Source organism: Sminthopsis crassicaudata, chromosome 6, assembly GCF_048593235.1.
Source record: "Sminthopsis crassicaudata isolate SCR6 chromosome 6, ASM4859323v1, whole genome shotgun sequence".
Classification (NCBI taxonomy): Eukaryota; Metazoa; Chordata; class Mammalia; order Dasyuromorphia; family Dasyuridae; genus Sminthopsis; species Sminthopsis crassicaudata.
In genome coordinates this window covers 77,750,431-77,772,392 of record NC_133622.1, presented here as the reverse complement: position 1 = coordinate 77,772,392, position 21,962 = coordinate 77,750,431, and the positions used below count along the sequence as shown (strand labels likewise).

The 21,962-nt window shown below is 32.9% G+C and overlaps 1 protein-coding gene across 5 annotated transcripts in view; it reads left to right on the top strand.

Moving 5' to 3' along the window:
• Positions 1-21,962, top strand: part of IQCM (IQ motif containing M) — a 491,365-nt gene that overhangs the window by 189,701 nt on the left and 279,702 nt on the right. For all 5 annotated transcript variants that reach the window (XM_074276433.1, XM_074276430.1, XM_074276434.1 and 2 more), the window contains one exon: positions 21,175-21,224. In XM_074276433.1, coding sequence (XP_074132534.1) covers positions 21,175-21,224 — 50 coding nt within the window. The remainder of the gene's footprint in view (positions 1-21,174; positions 21,225-21,962) is intronic.

Sequence of the window (21,962 nt, the reverse complement as noted above, 5' to 3'; positions counted from 1 at the left end):
GCTCTTCCAAGGTGTTATGATCTAAGGAGAAGGTTCCTTTACTACTCTCCTGACCTATGTTCTGGTATGTGAGAGACCCCAATCACTCTTTTCTGTCCTGGAACTGTGACAAGACACCCCCCCCCCCAACTCCACTGGAGCTATAAGCTTTGCTGGCCTACTCCTGCTCCTGGTTCCCTGGGACTTTCACCCAAGACTGTGAACCAGATCTGAGTTAAGCAAAGTTATGAGTCCTGCCCATAGTGCTAGTAAAAAAAAAAAAAAAAAAGTCCACAATCTCCTTCTGACCAGTTTTTAGCCTTCTTACTGTCTGTAGACTGCAAGCTCTACAAGTGATCACTGCCTCCACTGATTCTGTCAATCCCAAGACTGTTCCTGTTTTGCTGGACTTGGTCTGCTTTGTTATGACCTGTGCTGGACTGCCTTCCCACTCTGGTGCAACAGACCTTTTCTGCCAACCTTAAGTTGTCTTAGGCTGGAAAATTGTTCTACCCCATCTTCTTTTGGTTCTGCCTCTCTGGAATTTGTTTTGATGCATTATTTAAAGGTATTTGGAGGGGTTTGGAGTAGAGTTCAGGCAACCCCTTGCTGACTCTCTCTCCTGTAATTATTTTCTTGATTTCTAGTGATATTTTTATACCATGTTGAATGTATACTCTCTAGGAGAAGATAAAAGTGAAAAAAAATGAAAAAATTAAAGTCCTGGCAAATGTTTTATTATGGTAAGGTTAATTCGATTGGTTTGTAGTAGGATTAATTTAATTTGTTAATTTGTTTTTGAAAGAATCTCTTTCCCATTCCAATCACTTTTTGACTGGGGGGAGGCAGTATTTAGGAATTAATGATGATTAGAAAATTATTTTTTATTTTTATGGCCCTTTTAGGATTTATTTATGATATATAAAGGCAATTTATACCTACTTAATTTTGATAAGTGACAATTTTGAGGATTTACTTTTGGTTTAAGTTTGAATAAGATATTTGTCTCTTAATATAGAGGTTTCCAAATCATTTACTTCATTGGATTTTAATAACTTTTAAATTCAGGATACATTTGAAACTATTTAAGAAAGATAAATGCTTTTGGGAAGAAATATTTGTATAAATTTTTTTGCATAAATGTTTAAGATCTTTTGTGTGAGATCTTGTGTTAAGATCTTAGAAGTTCTACTACTTTTATTTATAAGCTAATTTACTGCAATAATTTGATGTTATTGATTATAATTATGACCAAACCTACTGTTAGTAAGACTTTATTGATTTAGGAGAAAACCATTTTGGGATCCTAAAAATTATTTTTAAAGTTTCATTCTTAGTTTTGTTATGTCCTTAGACTAACTTTAAATTAGTGCTTTGGTCAGCAGAATATTCCAAACTTTTCAGATTTCCACAACAAATAAAATAAAATTGTGCCTCGGGGAAAAGTAGACTAGTGAAAAATAAATAAGACTTAGGGCAGAACAGGAATCCTCCTGGGATAACCAGAGAAGCTCTAAAGAAATGCCAGGTATGAGGTTTGGCTGGTTTGAAATATCATCACCTGCAGGCGGCTTCTGCAGAAACAGCAAACAGAAAGCCTTGGGGCTACCCAAATTCAGGGGTAGCTTCAGGCCCAACCATAGGAACTTTCATCTGCTGGACAGTAAATTGGGAGTTTAAGTTCAGGTAGATTGACGGAACTTCTGCTGATGAGGAATGATGAGCCTAGGTGTGCTCTTGAGAGCCCTGGGCCTGAACAAGTAAAAACCAGCACGTACTCAGTGAGTGCAGAAACAACAGAGTGGAAAGTTGCTGTCCATGGGTACTTATAGGAAAATGAGGTTCCTGGCTAGAAGGGAAAATTGAAGGAAGACCTGAATCCAGAAGCACCATCCTCACACTCCAGGATTAGAGATGATTATATTAACAAACATTCATTAAATATAAATAATAATGAGCAGGCTATGGAGAAAGAATCTAGCCACAGACAGTTACTATGAGAATAGGGAAGACCAGGTTCATCTTCAAAGGAGCATACCAAAGTAAACAAACAAACAAAAAACCCTTTCCTACCTCAAAGCAGTTACTCAAAGTGGATACCTACCCAAAAATGATTTATAGAGTAACTAAAAAAAAAAAAAAAACCCTTTAAGAATGAAATGAAAGAAGATTGAAGAAAAACCAATAAAAAAAGAAAAAAAGAAAAAGACAATCCAAGTAAAACAAGAAGATTACGAAAACCCATTAGAAAAGGAGATTTCAGAGTCTTAAAGAAGAAAATGACTGAAAATTAGATTTGAGCAAGGGGAAGCCAGTGAATTTATAAGAAACCAAGAAATTATTTAAAAAATATAAAGAATGAAAAAATAGAAGATAATGTGAGACCTGGTGAACAGATTGAGAAAACAAGAACAATGGACTGCCTGAAACCTATGACCAAAAAAAGAATCTGAATCCAAAACTTCAGGAAATAATCAAAGAAAATTGTCCTGAAGTGATAGAATAAGATGGGAATGTAGAAATAGAAAAAAATCCACCAATCATCACCTGATACAAAGAAACATATAGAGACATCATTATTAAATTTTGAAACCAAAGAAAATTTTACTAGCAACAACAACTCTGTAGGAGCTTTTTTTTTTTTTTTTTTTTTTTTTTTTTTTTTAAGAAAAGAATCTCTACAAATGACCTGAGTCAGCCAATCAGTTGGAAACTGTCTAGCTGGTTTCATATTCTATGCTACTTATAGCGATAAAGACTTGAGGGTGTTATAACCATATTCCCGCTTCTAATTCATTTGGCAAATTTCTATTATCAGGATAGATCAATAAGTGAAAGTTTGTCATTGCAATATGTGATCTATCAATTATTAGATTAGTGTTAAGGTATCTGGATTATTGTAATAAGCTTCAAGTGGGAAAGATCTTGCTATTTTGATCTAAATTTGTAAACATTCCATGGCCTAAGGACGAACTGAGTTCCTGCTTCAACTTATTATATGTATAAAATTCAGTTCTTGAAGTATCTCATTCTTTCAGAATGAGTATAATTGGTATAGTTATACTAATAGTAAAGAAGATTGTGAAACAAAAATATAAATCTCTTAAGTTATGAGGTTAAAATCAGAAACCTTGTTTGTTTATGTTTCAAGGAATAGGATTTTAGCATACTCAGTTGTGTTAGTGAAGAATAGTAACTTTTGAAGTATCTTGTGTTACTTCAATGGGAAGCATGATTTTTAGCATCATTTATGTTTGTTATTTAATGTACACTTAGAACTTGTGAGTAGAACATATTCTGAAATGCATGCAAACCACTTGAATCACCTTCAAATGTTCTCATTTTTAAAAGGGATTCTGAGAGCAGTAGTCTATTTGTCCATTTGAAAAGGATTAATAACTGAATATGTTTCACTATAGACAATGTTTCGTATAAATTGTACTTTGTATACAATTTGGGATTATTATATTTATACATTCTATTCTGTCTTTTATTGTTATTAAGCTTCTTAAGGCTAAATCATTTTTGTAAAGTTGAACCTAGGGATTAAAAAGCATATAATTACTATCAGTAGTTATATCAAAGTAAATTATGATTTTTGTGAATTCATGAATCTCTTACTTTCACCAATGTGAGATTATAGTCAATACTTGTTATTTATGAAATGGGATCCTTGAAAACTGAATCCACTCAAGGCTGTGATTATCAGAATTTGCTATTTAAGATCTTGTGAGACAGCAATTGATATTATTATTATTCTGACTCCAAATATGATCAAGGGATGCTGTTAAGCTAATGATCTACTGACTCTTGGGATGGCTTAACAGAGGACTCACCTGACTCAGTTTCTCCATTATGCATTTCCTCTTGAATGGAAAATATCCCACTTGGCTGATTTTAAGACTGACTTAATAAATTAGTTATCTATCCAACATTTGCCTAAAATTGATGTGAAATTAGGGAAGCATTATTATTATTATTTTTATTTACTGTGTAACCATGTTTCTAACTTTCCTTTTATGGCAAATACTTATAATTATATGAGATGATTAGTATAAATGCAACTAAATAGTTTTTTTTATGTTGTTACTGGATTACATTTGAGTTACTGTAGTGAGATACATGTAAAAGTTTTAAGCTATTTGTTTTAGTCCTTTTTATATTCTGAATGACTAAGTAAGTATTTAATCTTGTCAATTGTTGTTACTAATTATATATCCCTGTGTAAGATAAGGTCTTTTAATTTCTCTTAATGGTATGGGCCTAATTATTTAGGCAATGATGTAAAGACTTGTGAAACCAGGATATAATTCTATTATTTAATGAGGTTAATGTCATAACTGTCATAGTTCTTTGTTAATGAAAAGAATAGCAGCACAATTAATTATTAGCTCAAAAGAATAACTTTTGGTCTTATAGAAGACAAAGAAAGATCCATTTTTACTAGGGGTTAGAATATGGCTAGAAGTTTAAAATACTTTTATTATAAATAATTTGATATTCACCATTTTGAAATTGATATTGTATTTGTGTATCCCATCCTGGCACCTTTTGTTAAATGAATTCATTTTTATGTTGTAGTTTGTCTTCTTACAAAAAGTGTTTTGTTGTTAATTTATTAGCAGTACCTCGTTCTCCTAATGAGAGAATGAACTATGCCAAGTATAAAAATTGAATTCAAATTTTTGATTGTTATTTGAGTTTCTTGGTATGTCAACATGACAATTGGCTAATCTAAAATGTAAATATTCTGGTCTAAAAGTTTCTTACTTTGGTTTTATAGTAATAGAGACACAAGGTTCAAGTTAATTTTCATTATATGATATGGTTATTGTCAAGTAAATTGAAAAGTATGGATTTTTTTTTTTTTTTTTAGCAGAGAAGAGGGTCTCAACAAGTGACCTGAGTCTAAGAAGCCAGTCATCTGGAAACTACTTAGAAGACCACAGTCAAACCAGAGAGTTAAATCAAATGAGGTTCCCAAATACCAGAGACTTATGAGTTGTAAAAGGACAATTTTATTTTTATCATTATGTGCTTTTCCCTCTATGTACCTTTTATCTATAAGATTTGCTTAATGAGTAAGGGAGGCACTACTTCACTTAATTTTGTCAATATTATAAATTTCTTTCCATTTTCCTCTCATATAATTTCCCCTCTTAAAAATCATAGTTAACAATCCTTAATAAAATATTTGTAATATTAATGATTCATTGAGGAGATTTTGTGTCTCAATAGAATCAAATGAGAGAATGAGAGAAATAATTATTTTTTCTCATATATTATTCACTAATTATTGAATCAGAATCAGGTTTTTCCTTTTTCTCCTTGCTCATCCTGTAATCAACCAGTGTAGAAAATCTCTCTCTCAAAGACTTATCCAGAGTTAAAGATCTAATCCTACAGTAAAAAAAAAAAAAAAAAAAAAATCTAAGTATAGGCTAATGGATAGATTCCTGGTCATTGTTTGCTCAGACAGGTCTTAAAAATGTGGATCCTGCCTTTTGTCATATAGGTAATATAAAAATTGTTAAATTTTTTGAGTGAAATTTGGGTTATCTAAGTCACTGACCAAAGATTCTCATTATAATATTTATTTTCTCATTAACTGTTAACCAACAGAATTGGTTGCCACTCTCAGGAACACCTGCTCTTTCAAGGTCATATAAACCATGAGCCCATTGCCTGAGAGGAATTTGCTTTAGCAGAGACAGCCAAATGGCCATCACTTTATTAATAAATGACTGTCAAATTTTTTAAGTTACTAAACCAGCCCAAGACAACTTAGAAGATTGGCAAGAAAAGTCTGTCTGACTAAGGTGGGAGTAAAGCAGGCAATACAGAGTAAGCCAACAGTTAGGCAATGTGTGTCAGGAAGCCAGCAATGAAGCCCCACCACCACAGAAGAAACAAGAAGGGAAGCTCAACCCCAGTAAGCTAGCATAGACACGGGGACCACTGACTGGTCCCACAGCAAATTTCTGTGCTCTCACTGCACAGATAGTAAAAAGGATGAACTCTAGTCAGAAGGAGATTCATGGGGACCCTTTGCTGGCACTGGGGGCAATACTCTATTGCATTGCCCTTAGGTGGGTTTGGGTTTAAGTCCCAGTAAGCAACTGTAGCAGAGTGGGAATCCTGCTCACAGTTATAGGGTGCAGGTTAGTCACTGATCAGAGCACAGGCCAGGAAAGGAGTGATCCCACATTTCCTTAGATCATACTACCTTGGAAGAATTTTAAACTCATAGTTCCCCAGAATAAACTCTGAAAAACAGCATCACAAAAAAACTGAAGCTTAGCACAGTGCTCCATCAACCCCAAGAATACAGTCCAACTTTAACATAAAGTTAGAAGTCATGAAATAGCCTGGGAAAATAAACAAAAACAATCAACCAAACCAAAAAGAACCCAATCACAAAAAGTTGCTATGGTTTCAGAGAAGCTCAAAACACAACCTCAGAAGACAAGTGTTAAAGCTTATAGACAAAGCCTCAAAGGAATATGTCAATTGGTCTCAAGTCCAAAGGGAATTTCTGGAAGAGCTCAAAAAGGAATTTAAAACTCAAATAAGAGAAGTAAAGGAAAATCTGGAAAGGAAATTATAGTGAAGCTGGACAAACATCAAAAAAGAATGAAGAGGTTGATAAAGGAAACAAAAAAGTTAAAAAATATGTATGAAAATTCACTGAAATAAACAACTCCTTAAAAAGTACAATTTGGCTCAATGGAAAAGGTGGTATAAAAGCTTCCTTAAAAATTAGAATTGGGCAAGTGGAAGCTAATAATTCTCTGAGGCATCATGAAATAACAAAAAACCCAAAGAAAGAAAAAAATAGTTTAAAAATATGTCAAATAGTTCATTGGAAATGCAACTGACCTGGAAAAATATATTAAAGAGAGACAATTTTAGAATTATTGGACTACTTGAAAGCCATGGAAATTTGCAGTAGTCTAAAACCGTACCAGTTTTCATATGGAGACAGAAAGTCTTCAATAAGGAAGAAAAAAATCATTATACCATTCTACCTCAAAGTAATAATATCATGTACCTTTTTATACCTGGATGAAAAGAACTTGCAATGTACTGGAAGGTGGAAATAGGTTCTATGGGCAAATATAAAAGAGCACTATATTGGAGTACAAGGCAAAGTGGCCTTGTTTTTTTTAAAGAATGCATTTCAAGAGAGAAAAGCAAGAACATATCTTAGACAAGAGCTACCAAATGGTGTGAAGGATATACTTACAAATCTGCTTTCAAAAAGGGCGTTCATTTGTTGTCTCTGTAATTGCTTAGCAGGAATAGAAAATAAAGTATAGTCATATCTTAGACTTTTCCTCATAGAATTTTTATTTTAGCTCTAAGAATATAAAGAAATTGACAAGGATTCTTTTTTTCTTTATTTTTTTAACCTTACAGAATTTCTCTTCTTTGTCTTCTAAGGAATATCTTTCTTATATGGTTATGTGACTCTAACAAGAGTCTATGGAAATATTGTTTCACTTAATTTGGAATTTTGAAATTTCTTCATCTCTATTTTGCTTTGAAGTTCTTGACTATTAGCTAGCTAGAAAGGATTTCTGGCTATTTTAAACTTGTCAGGCAATTATACTCTCGGAATATGGCAAATGAGGTACTTTTACTTTAATCATATATTTATTCATATTTTCTTCCTTGACTCATATTTTTTGTCCTCTTCCCAATCCCCCTTTCTGATATGCTTTTGAAGTGTTATAGTATTAAATATGCTAGAGTAGGTGTTAGAAGTGGACTGAAAAAGAGTTCTGACTACTCTCTTTATAGTTAAGTCACGAGAGTATACAGCACAAATATTATATTTGGATGCATCTGTAAAAAAATCTGTCCTTTAAGAGGAACTTTAGAAACCTTTTCTTCAAGAATCCATCGCCAATTATGTAATAGTCTGGTTATCTTTAATGGAGACCTGTGTGTAAAATTTGGAGCTGTGGCCAATAAAATTTGCTTCTCTGGGGTTCCACTCAAGGCTCTGCTATTAAGAAATAGATCACTTAATCTCACAGAGCTATAGTTTCCTTATCAGTAAGATAGTGATATAGGAATAGGTGATTTTTAGGTTGCTTTTAACTTTGCCATTTTATATTTTTATATTTCAATACCACCAGTCCTTTGCTTGTTTTTAACTAATGCTTATTAGTGTCTTTTGTTTTCATATAACCAATTTCCCATTCTCTCCCAAAGAACATACCTTATAACAGTAACTCTCAAAGTGTGATCCTTGAATTTATGGGATTCCTAAGATCTTTTTAGAGTATCCATGAAGTCAAAACTCTTTACACAATAATGTTGAAATGGTATATGCCTATTAAAATACTCCTCCCTTTTCCAATTACATATCTGTGGGAGACCAGATTTTCTTCATGTATTTCAACCAAAGCAACATATTACAACAGATTGAATACAGAAGCAGATCCAAGAATATAGCTATCTTTTATTGAGCCAGACATTAGAGATATTTGCAAAAACATTGTCATTCTCATTGAATTTCTTTGTTTTGGAAAATGTAACAATTTTTATTAAAATCTATTATTTATTATAGTATATAATGGATTTATTATTATAAATAATTTTACAACTATATCAGCTTTATTTTCTGATATGGTAAATACCAATATATTATCAGTGTATCTATGTCTCTATCATAAACAATATCTCATTAAAGTTCTTGATAATTTTTAAGGGTTTAATAGGTTCCTGAAATCAAAACCTTTAATAATGTTAATAATGTTACAAAAGACAAAAAGAGAAGAAAAATCAGCTTGACAGAAGTTATTTAATTTTAAAAGTGTCATGTTTTGTTACATTCTGGATCTATAATCTCATTTTACTGCAGAGAAACAGAGAAGGTAACTTCTCATGTCCTTCCTTTGGGACAAACTTGGGTCATTATGCTTCCTCAAAAACCTGTTTGGATTTTTTTTTTCTTTCCATTTCATTTTTTGCTTTTTTGGTTCTACTTAAGTCACTCTCAATCAGTTCATATTCTTTAGTGCTTCTCTATATCCTCCATACACATGATTTTTTTTTCTTAACAATATCTACTTTTATTTTTAGTCTTCAAATTCATTTCAGAATAAAGATTTGTTCTTCTGTGAGACTTTGAAGTTTTTGCAAAGATATTGAAAAAGTTGGATAGCTTTTAATAATTTGCTTTGTAACTTTAAAATTATTTCTCAGTTTATAAATCTATGCTTGAAAGTTTATTTACATTTTAAACTGGTTATATAACCCATCCATCAAAAATTATTTAGTGTCTACAACATGCCACGTGGAGTGTTAGACTAGAATCACTACTCATACCACTGTACTATTGTGCTTTCTTGCTAGAGAACTAGGTTTATTGTTTGGAGTCATGACTGTGGAGGTATTGTCATTTCATAATTGTCAGTATATCTTCTACATTTTTCCTTGCTATATGCTTGATTGAGATAATGGGCAAGTTTTGGGTAAAAAATTGAACAGGAAAAGACTGTTTTTGAGTAAAATCAGCATGTCAAACTCCTGGGATTTTGTTAGTATGGGAACTGCCTCTGCTGATGAAAACCTTTGAAGGTTGCTTGAAGAAGAGCCAGAGTGATGGCTGCCACACTAATATGGGGCAGCCAGAGTTTTTTCCTGTGACACTGAATTTTGGAGGATGAAAAAAATTAACACATGTATTCCTTATCAATATAGAAATCAACTTAGTAACTAATTTCCCCTCCTACTCTGTTCAATTTGTTTTCTTGTGTTATTTTCTCAAAAGCTGCCAGATTAATATTTACATTTTGTGTAACTTGCCCTACATAAGAAAATAGTTGGTTATGGATCAGCCCATGGTTTCATGTCTAATAAATAGTTTTTCTCTTCTCGAAGAAATCCAATATAATTATCATGTTCACACACTCTTGTCTTGTTGGGTCTAAATCTAGTCTTCAACTTTTTATAATTTTCTCATTTTTCCATAATAAAAATAATAATGTTAGTCCAAAATGTTGCTTGAATGATGGAGTAAAATATCTGTAAATTTTGGAATTCCATGTCCAGAAAACCCATGTAAAGTTGAATTCTTCAGATAAAGAAGTTTAGTTCAATTTTTTTAAAAAGTGATGAAAGAGAACAAAAAAAAATTATAAGAAGGTAGCCAGAAAGATAAATATCTGTACCTGAACATTTCACTTGACTTCTTTTAATTAAAAAAAAAAAATTACTCCCTCTCTTTTTTTTTTCTTTTTTAATGTTCTTCAGAACAAATTAACTAATGGGAAGGTGCAATACTGGTTAACTTGTTTTCATAAAAGAAAGTGTTTTGGATGCAAATGTTGAATATGAATTAAAAGAAAACACAAAAAGTACTTGTAGCCAAATTTATTGTTACACACAGAGCATTGGGGGGTGGGGAGGTTGTTACTGAATTGATTTAGGATTTCCTCAGTGTGTACTCTGAAAAGAATCAGAAGCAAATGAACAAAAAGTTAGGTGGGTGCATTAAATCTGAAATTATGCTGTATAAAAATGTTTCTCTAATATAAAAGTGAATGGTTACAAAGCTTTGCACAGTTTTTAAAGAAGGCTGAACAAAAATAAATAGTTAGTGAATATGATCATGATTGGAGTGATGGAAAGATCCTAAGCAAAGTAACATCAGCATGATTGAAGTATTGATTTTTAATTTTTAATTTGCCTAAATAACATGACAAGACTTAGGGTGTGCGAGCATGATTATTATATTGTATTTCCTTGTGCAGAATAGAAGCAAGGGTATAAAAGAAAGAACACTGGACTTGAAGTCTAGGAACCCAAGTTTAAATAATGCTTCACTCATTTATTACTTGTAGAACCATCAGATATATGATCATTTAATTGCCAAGAATATCAGTTTCCTCTCTGCAAAATGGGAAGTAATTTTTTGTATTGCCTATCTCACAGAGTTTATTGAGAGGAAAAGACTTTGTAAACCTTAAAGGATCACATCAATAAGAAGTGTTCACTATTACTATTACAACTTGCTATTGGGCTAAGTATTTCTGTTCAGAGGAAAAAAATAATTTAGAAAGATTTAGAAACTCTATCATGGCATTTATGAGCTCCTTGAGAGCCTTTTTTGTGCTTTTGTATCCCTAGAGCTTAACACAAGTTAACAGAGCCTTGCATGTAGTAATAATAGTAATAGTAATAATGATAATAATTATAATAATAACTAGCATTTACAGAGCACTTCAATATATTTCATATTATCTTCATGATGATCCTGGGAAGAGGTTATTGGTTTACCAATTCTACCTTTACCACATATGTCAAGGCTCTGTGATTTTACTGGTGTGGGTACTCCATTTACTAATACAGATTTGTGATTTTACTGGTGTGGGTACTCCATTTACTAATACAGATTTGTGAGTCATCTATGACTTACTAGAAATGTCTTAGAGTCTTGCTCAAGGCTCAGACTGGTTAAAGGGACTTGCCCCTGGTAATATGGCTCATAGATGTCTCTGGCAGCATTTAAACCATAATATTCTAATGACTAACCTTGTTTTTTACCTATGTTTCCTCTGCCATGAGGGAGAAGCATATTACTGACACTTACCTCATAGAGTTTTGAAGAAGCTCTAAATGAAATAATACATACAATGTGCCTTGCAAATTTATATTAATGCATTATGTAAATATCACCTATTATTATTAGGGGTTAGGACTGTGTTCAGGAATGTGCTAGTAAATGTTTAACAACTAGTTCTTTTAAAAATGCATTCATGACACACTTTTAAATTTAATCTGTATTATTATTTTATCCATTATTTTCTGAAGTCTAGGCAATCAATGACACAATAAATCGACCCCTATTTCCTGAGTTTTGAGGGGAAAAATGAACAATTAGCTCTTGGGATCTGGTATGAGTCCATCACCTGACTAAAAAAAACTGTAGGAACATGTAATCTGGAATCTAATACTTGGGTTTCATTCTAGTTCTATACAGTTCTGTGATCTTGTACAATTAACTTCTAGGACCCTCAGCTTTTCCATTTTTTAAAAGGATTATATGAGATAATTTCTAAGATTTTTTTCCAACTCTAAATCCTGTGATCTAATGGATCACAAATCAGATTCAGTTTGATTCCTGAATTACAGTTTTTGAACCTAAGATAGATGATGGCTGAATAGCTGCTCCTTGAACACTCAACCAGACAACTTTCTGTTTCGTTTATACATGTTTATCATATCTTCACTAATGGAGTAGGGAATACCATTTTTATTTTTGTATTTCCAGTTCTTAGCATAGTAACTTGCAAGTAATTGTAGATAATAAACATAATCACAACCACCCAAATATAATCTATTTCAAAAGTTAAGAAGACCTGAATTCAAGTCTAGTCTTTGTCACATGGTAACTTTATCATCCTGGGGAAGTCCCTCAACCTCTCCATGTTCTATGCAACTCTCTGTAAGATGGTCCCAATCTATTCTTGGAAAGGGAATGTCTTCATCCAGGATTCCTATGGATATATCATTTCCTACAGAAATTTGCATACTACAATAAAGAGTATGAATGAGACCTATGATGTTTTGGTTCTCAAATATTTGATATCAAAAGAAGGGCAACGTGGTTAACCAAAAATAAAAACAAACAAAAAACAAAACAAAACAAAAACAAAAACAAAACAAGCAAACAAACAAACAAACAAAAAAAACAACAAAAAAAATGCTGGAAAAGAATTTTAATTCCTTTTCAAAACCTTACAGAGAAGGATGGTAGAAGATTATAAGCACCATTTTCTCTTGAAAGAGCAAAGGACCGTAGTGGGGAAAAGGGAGGCTGTATAAAACAGTATAAGACTCAATTAAGCAAAATTTTGTGTGTGTCTGTGTGTCTGTGTATACAGATATATTTGAATATAGAAAAAAAGAACACCAAATAAATGAAATAATAAAACAAACCCACAAGATTTTTTTATTATCTCTATCCCCAGCTCCTATCATACAACTTGGTACATAGAGTTTGCACTTAATGTGTTGAACTGAATTAAATTGAATTTTTAAAAGAACTAGTTCCATCATAAATTACTATGAAACTTGACACACTTGCACTCTAACCTTTAAGTCTCTCAGTGTGCTCAGAAGTATCATTATAAAAAGTGCCTATGAGAAGAGCAACTGAAAAAAAAAACAGGCACAAACAGAAGTCAGTGTTGGAGGTGATTTTGGAATTTTTGAGGGTCTAATTCTCAAAGTTTCTGAAATAGAGGAAGGCACTAAACAATTAAAAACAACAACAACCTCACGTTTCATTTAAAGGGCAACAAAATTATCAAAGCTATTTTCTCATTTCTCATCTTTGGAGAGTGATAAACATATGTGCCTGTTTCTCTTCTAAAGTATGAGGTGACAGGTAGATTTTTGCAAATGATTTTCTATGGTCATACAATTGATTAAAAGATTTAGAAATTAGATCATGATATGTTTCTTGTTTGACTGTAGAAAAGCATTTGATTCTGTAGAAACAAATAAAAATGTAATGCTTCTCTTCTGACGTGTCATGATAAATGCAACCACCATAATAAATGAATGCAACCACAGTAATAACTTTTTTTCATTTATTCTCTTAAATAAAACAGGGTGTAAAATACAAGCAAATATATATATATCCACATACCCCCATATATATATATATATATATATATATATATATATATATATATATATATATATATATATATATATGACAGTGGGGGTGGACAGTCCAAAATAGTCCAAATGTTCAAGATAGTTCCTATATGTAGAAGACCTTTTCTTTGAATTTCTACATGCTACAGAACCTCCTTAATGAAATTCACAAACACTCAAAAAGGGTTTACTAATACAGTTTACATAAGAAAAACTAAAGCAATGAGAAATGTCTTTTATCAAGACTAGGGCATACAGTTGGACTGGCAATTGTGTGTTTCATCAGTTTGGTTCATTACATACATCTTAGAGACTGCATGTAGACTATGAATATTTTCTGTTCACAAGTTGAATAGTGTATCTAATTTCCAAATTGAATTGGAAGAATAGAGTGAGCTGGTTTGGATTTGGGAAACTGATGCAGGCCATTTTCTGAAGAAATAACAATAATTACAACCACCACAGCAAAAAACCAAAACAAAACAATAAAAACAAACAAAAAAAAGCTCTTTTGAAAACTTTCTCTGTTCTAATAACAACTCATTTCCTCCCTTCCTACTCTTTCTTTTCCCCCCAAAAGAGGAAAAATAAAATATAACTCTTGTATTAAACTCTATAGTCGGGGGCAGCTAGGTGGCACAGTGGATAGAGCACCAGCCCTGAATTCAGGAGGACCTGAGTTCAAATCTGGTCTCAGACACTTAACACTTCCTAGCTGTGTGACCCTGGGCAAGTCACTTAACCTCAGCCTCAGAAAAACAAAACAAAACTCTATAGTCAATTATGGTGACTATACTCTATACCATCTGTACTCTCACCTGCTACCCAGACTGGCTATAGCTACCCCTGAGAATGCCATGGGATACCTCTGGTATTATCAGAAATATAAATATAAAATATATAGAAATATATATTATATAATATATAAATATATATTATAGAAATATAAGAAATCTTTTTTTTAATTTTGTTTTTTATTAATTTTTATAATTATAACATTTTCTTTGACAGTACATATGCATAGGTAATTTTTTTACAACATTATCCCTTGTACTCCCTTCTGTTCCGAATTTTTCCCCTCCTTCCCTCCACCCCCTCTCCTAGATGGCAGGCATTCCCGTACATATTAAATATCTTACAGTATATCCTAGGTACAATATATATGTACAGAATCGAATTTTGTTGTTGTTGTTGTTGCAAAGGAAGGATTGTATTCACAAGGTAAAAATAATCTGGGAAGAGAAACAAAACAAAACAAAACAAACAAACAAACAAAAAAACCAATGCTCACAGTTTACACTCATTTCCCAGTGTTCCTTTTCTGGGTGTAGCTGATTCTGTCCATCATTGATCAATTGGAATTGGATTAGTTCTTCTCTATGTTGAAGATATCCACTTCCATCAGAATACATCCTCATACAGACTGATAAGAAATCTTAAGCCTTTCAGAGTTGTTGGTCTTTACAATGTTGTTGAAGAACGATTAAAACACCAGTCTTTTGCAGTGAGAAATAGCATGGTGTGATAGCTTGGTATTCATGGAAGCTTCTCATCAGTTAGTTACCTATATCAATTCTGAAACTCTGATTGGAGAGTGAAATAAATGAGTCATGAGAAATAAGGAAGGATGATGGATAAATCTGAGTCTTGTATAGTCTTGTAACCTGATGTTAAAAGATCAAAGGAGTCTCAAGAATTTTGGACAGATCTTTTGTAGAGGATTAGTGGAAGTTTATGTATAAGATTTGCACAGGGAGAAAAGGTGTGGATGGATTGAAATCAATACCTTTTGAAATAGTGGACATATTGGTAGGGTCAAGGAGCCATGTAAGCATTGCAATATTAATTATTGAAGGGAAATATAGGGTTGCACAGGAACAAAATGAAATATTTCTATATGTGGATAGCTGATTATTTTCGAAAGAATTAGACTTTATTCTTTCAAGACAACCAAAGCAGATAATCTTGTTATATTACTGGAAGGTTTCCTTGTTATAAGACAATTAAAATAAAAATATTAAAGGCATATTAAAGTTCACAAAATTTTTTATTTCACAACATCCCTTTGATTTTGGTGTATAATTATTTTTTAAGTCTTCATTTTGCAGAAAATAGACTGAGAGATTGAGTTGCCAATAGTAGTAGAGCTAGTAAATATGGAGCTTGGACCCTTTGATTCCCAATTTTCTATGTTTCTAGTCTTCTATCTGTTGTGATATCAGGTATGGGTGGTTTTTATATTCAAAGAACCAACTATGAAATCTATTGATGAGTTGTTCAGTTCAGGGCTTTTTTTCATATCTTTTAAAGTCCTGCCTTTCTTTTGCTTAAGTATTCATTAACTTGTTTGATATGAGAAATAAAAAGAAATAAAACTTGTAAATCCTTTATAATACTTGCAACAATTAGATAAAAAATAATTTTTGGGATAGAAAATTATAACTGGAATTCTGGAATTTGAATTTAAGTTTGGGGACAAGGACTTGTGATTTCATTGGTATAAGAAAGTCTGAATTTAGGAAATTATTTTTTCCAAAGAGGATTAGCACCTTATCTAATACTCAAAGTTTTAAAGAGCTTGTCTAGAGTACTGGGAGTTTAAGTGGTCAAAAAGTATTAGTCAAAGGTGTGAATTGAACTCAGGTTTTCCTGCCTTGAGGCTGGCTCATTAAGCTAATGCTGCTTCTCAGAATTTTAGTCACTTATGTACATTTGCCCAATGCAGTAATAAGAATAAAGTTCCTCATAACTATATAGTGTATTGTGATTCCCTAAATGCTTTTCTGTGAGGGCACTTAGATATTATTGTCTCCATTTTATAAATGAGAAAACTAAGGTTAAGCATTTGCTTAAATTGGCTTTTAAAAGTGAACTCAAATGCTGTCTCCCCTTTGAATTCCTCTACCAAACCTTTTTTTATATTTTCCCTGTTGTTAACCTTTCTTCTCCCATAATGCCGAGTCTTTGCCTCTCCATAATAACGCGTACTGTTCTATTTTGATGGCTCTATGACTTCTTCCTAAGTGCACTCCCTCAGCAATGTGGACTACAAGTCACCCATGTCTTCTGATTCTGGGTGACTTTTGTTTAGGTTTTCCTATAAATCTTAAAAATTCCACAAATGTGCTTGGAAGTGAAGAGGGCAAATGAAGAAGGTGGCAAACTCTGGGCAGAGATGGGTCAGTGGTTTCTTTCTGACTGCCTGTCTCTCTCCTCCTCCCTTCAAAGTACCAAGGCCTGATTAGTAGTGAATGAATTTGACTACTAAATGCTGTATTAAAACAAAATCTTTATTGATTAGGAAAGGGACACAGTAGGGTCTGAAAGCAAAAAGGCTTTCCAGGGAGAAAAGCCTATTTTGCAAAGAATAGAATTTTGGAGGTTCATTTTATACACAAACAGGATCATAAAACAGAGTTTGTATTTGCAAAGGACTTTTCTGCTTCCTTCAATATAGAGAAATTTGTATATCAAAAAAGTTCCTCAGGAGATTGTAAATCCTTTAAAGTTTGTATAAGAAAGGGGTTTCTCTTGAGGATGTGAGATTCTGTTAATTATTTGCATGCTGGGCTATCTACTTTGCTTCAGAAGCATTCCTTAAGATCTCTTGACATTTCGTAGATGCCCTTTCTCTCTCTGAGGGACATCCTTTCTGCTGCTTCCCTTGTGAGATTTTTGGTTAGTCACTCATCCAGGATGAGAGATCCCCCACAATGGGTGCAACAATGGTCTCTAGGACAAGGAAGCAGTTAAGGAATTAGGGCTCTAAATTTGATACAAGAAGACCTTGAATTAGAATTCTGTTTGAGACACTCACTAAGAAGTCTGGCATAGGTCATTCAATGTCTTTGTGCCTCAGTTTTCCCATTTATAAAATGGAGATATTCTCATAGTACCTATCTCACAAGGCTTTTGTGACGATCAAATGAAATAATAAAATGCATTTTACAAATCTTAAAATGCTATATTTATCATTGTTTTTGTTGTTATAGGTCTTTTGTGTATGTGGGTAGGAGAGGATGTTTTATCCAATGGGGGCTCCTGTTGAGATGGTTTCTCATACCACCAGCTGTATGAAGATCCCAGCTCTTGGGGCTGTTCCCAGAAGGTGTTAATGACATGATTGACTTTTTCAGGGGAAACACAAATCTCAGTCTCCAGGCCTTGGCAGAAAAAGCTTTTCAGTTTATCTCACATATGTGTTAATGTGTAATTTATAAGCCCGTATGTATATGCTGTTAATGATTTTATTTTCACAGTTATCTATTTTTAACCAAGCCGTCAAATTCACCTTTAGTGGTGTGTTTATGTGTGTGTCTCCAGGGGTCACCAACTGTTTCCAGCAGAAAAAAAATTCACTAACTCTGGAGAGCTATCCCTTTTCTGTAGTTTCCCTTTGTCAGTGGAGAGACACCAATGCAGATTCCTCCTCAGTGTAAATTGTGGCCCTGAATGCCACGCTCATAATAAATTAGTATGGGGAAGTGCCTAGCTTTTGGATCCTAAGTTAAAACATTTTTTTTAAAGAGTGGTTTAAAGACATATGGTTAATCAATGCAAGAATTTAATTATTAGGCTATGAGAAAAATTAGGAGTATTGGCAAGAGGAGAAAAGATGTATTTTGAGAGGAGATTTGGAAAGAGGAGGAGAATTAATGGAGCTGAGAGATACAGGAAAGCTGCTCTCAAGAGGAGCTGCAGATGGAAGTGTTGTAAAGCACCAGCTGTACTGATATTGTGTAAATGGTCAGAAGGAAGTTTGCATTGAGATAAATTGTGAGAGTGGAGAAAGTATTTAAAAAAAAAAAGAATTTCATCAAACACCATGGGACAAGCTTAGAAAGGTTATTAAGTATTAGAATAAATTTGATTTAGGCTGGAAATAGATGAGAATATAATTGATAGAGACAGAGAAGAAGCTTGATACAGTTATGAGAGGACTGGCTTTGGAGGCAGAATGATCTGTTTGAATCCTACCTTTGATATATCTAGATCCTAGATCTAGATCTATCTATATCTATATCTATATCTATATCTATATCTATATCTATATCTATATCTATATCTATATCTATATCTATCTATCTATCTCTATCTATCTCTATATGTTAGCTGTATTACCCTGGCCAGGATTCTTAATTTCTCAATTCTCCTAAGTAGTGTTCAAAAACCAAATTTAAGATAAATTGCTGATTAAATGAGATAATATTTGTAAAGGGCATACCACAGTGCCTACCATGCAGAAGATGTTCTACAGATTCCCCTTCCCCTTGAAGGATTGTATTAATTGGACTGTCTCTGAGTTTCCTCTAACATTTTGTGGGGGGGAAAAAAAACACTACTAATTAAAGTCCTGCTTAGATATCTCATTGTGGCAAAAAGAGTAGAGCTGAGGTAATTCTAATGATGCACCAATAAATGTTTAACAAAATTTATCCAAAATATGTGCATGGCAGACTTTTAAATTTAATTTGCATTATTAATACTTTCTCCATCACCATCTTAAATCTAGACAATCAATAAAATAATAAATCAAGACCCAATTTATAATATTTGCAGATTTCCAAGCTGTACTCACACTGAAAATTTAACACTTGGCTCTCCCAAGTCAATAAGAGCTAGCTTCAATTTACCCCTGCATAGGCATTACCCAGATGGAAAGGCTTAGAGTATTATTCCCTTGTAGAAATGCATGTCATTTAACAGGAGATGAGTCTGGTTCAGTCAAAAAAACATCTTCACATGAAGGGCAGCATCTAGAGAATTATTCTTCTTTTTGGATTGTAGCAACTCAGAGAGATTAAAAATCTGCATCAGTGGAGGGAGTTTCCATTCCAGGGAAAACAAGTATGAAGAAAGGAACTACAGCAGTTGGTGCTATAACTGGGGAAGGAAGTTAGAATTGGCAGGAAATTAAGGGAGAGCAGAAAATCTTAGGAAGGGAAATTCTTTAAGAATGAGAATATTTCGTTCAGCAGCCTTCACTTTTGATAACCCTTCATAATATAGAAATTGCCAAGGAATAGCAGAGAAGGAAAAAAAAATCTGTTGGCAAGTGTGTTGTGGTCATATCTAGTGTGAACAGATTGTTTTGAGCCAAGCACATTCTGCCCTACATGGTTTGGGGTGAAAGTATAGCAGAAGTTTTATATTCTTTTAAAATTTTTCTTTTCCAAACCATGAAGTGATATCATGGATCATCCCGTGAACTGCTTTGAAAAATGGAATTTACCAGCCCCACCTATCTCCTAGCTCCTTATTTTCCTCCAGTCTTAGTCTTAATCCTGGTATTATTCTAGAATAAAGAGTATTTACTTACCTTGATAAGATTTGGCCCGCCTGCTTATTCTAAAAACACTGAACAGTTGATGATTGTCCTAAACACATCCACGAGGTTATCTCATTCTAACATATATGTAAAAGAAAGGTTAATTATTAGCTCCAAAAATTATATGGAACAAAACATTTGTTAACATCAGATATTTTACTTTTGAGAAAATATAATAGAAACTTGAGACTGATCCTTTAATTTTGAGGGAGAAATATGTTGTTTCCTTAAGAAAATTCATACTTTACTTTTATATTTCTTAGTCTTAATTGCTTATTTTCTTTTAAATACTTCAAAATGCTTCCCCAATAGTCATGCTTTTAGTGACTGATCAAAATAGATGTTTCTGCCTCTTTGGGATGTGAGTTGAGGGTCTCCTTATTTTAATGATGGCCTAGCTGTTGAGAGTGTATCTTATGTATGTCTCTGTCCTCTATTTCAGAGGGGTTGTCAGTCTTCAGCCTTAGCTCTCTGTAATTGACTCTAAAAGGCAAAACTTTTTAATTATGGATTCAGTGTTTTGTATTTTTGCTCATATTTTAGTTCCTCAGAATTTGCCATGGGCACTTTCCTTAGGAGCAATGATTCAGAAGCTGAAACAAGCCCTGCCTCTGAGCATTACTCCAGTGAAAGCTTGGGGAAGAAACTTAAGCTTTCTTGAACTTAGTTTTCTCATTTGTAAAAAGTGGGGAATGGGACTTGATGCTCTCTGAGGTACTTTCCAGCTTCAAGTCTATGAACATTCTACATCTATTGCAACTACCATCTATCTAATATTGTTAATGGTTTCTGCAAAAACATGTCTAGAGGGTGAATTATTGCCAGATTATTATTATTAATATTATTATTAAGTATTGCCATAATTATTTCAACTGAATGGAATATCCTTAACTGTGAAAGAGGTTGTGAATAAAGAAAAAAGACTATATCTAGGAAGCACCAAGTGGAAATGGCTCAGTCTTTAGAGTCTGACTTTTGGATATTATAATAGGAACCAAAATTTAGAATTGCATGGTGAGAATATACTTTCATTACTGCAAAAATGATGTTGGTGGGGGCAATTTGATGTATGATATGAGCATGTACTAGAATCATTCTTTCTTAGGAAAATCTAAAACAACATAAATTGAATTGATAAGCTTACAGTTTCTTAGTTTCTCTCTTCCTTTCCCCCCCCTCCCCACCAGTACCCCAAGAAGCAAGTAAAGAAGCCGGAAACTGTAGAAGAAGTCGTCAGGTATAAGAATGTTTTTCTCCCACTATTATGAAAAAGTACAGATATATTTACTTTATCACTGGCAGTACAGATTTTTACTTGAAATTATAAGCTTGACTAGCTAAGATAATCTACTTATTTAGTGCTATACCATTTAAACTACCAAAAATTATTGTATTGAATGAAAAAAAAATAACAAAATGTCAAGAATGTCAAAGTGATTAATGAAAATAAAAATGTGAAAGAAGGAGGTCTAGCAATACCAGATCTTATACTGTATTATATAAGAGGTAATTATCAAAACTATCTAGAAATAAAACAGTGGAGTAGTAGACCAGAGTAAGTAGATGATAGACAGTAGTAAATAATTATATTAACTATTTTTTTTAATAAACACAAAGATCTATGCTTTTGGGATAGGAACTCACTATTTGGTAAAAAGTGCTGGGGGAAACTGGAAAGCAGACTGGCAAAAATTAGGACTAGATCAGTATCTTATATCATTTACAAAGATAGGTCAAAATGGAATGCATAACCAAGACATAAAGGAAAACATAAGTAAATTAGAAAAACATGGAGCAAATTGCTTATAAGATTTGTAGATAAGAGAAGAATTTATGAATAACTAAGAGATATAGAATATTGTAGGATGTAAAATGGATAATTTTGATTACACTACCTTTTTGTACAAATAAAACCAGAGATTAGAATAAAAGCAGAAAATTGGAGAAAAAATTCTAGGCAGTTGCCAGGATAAAG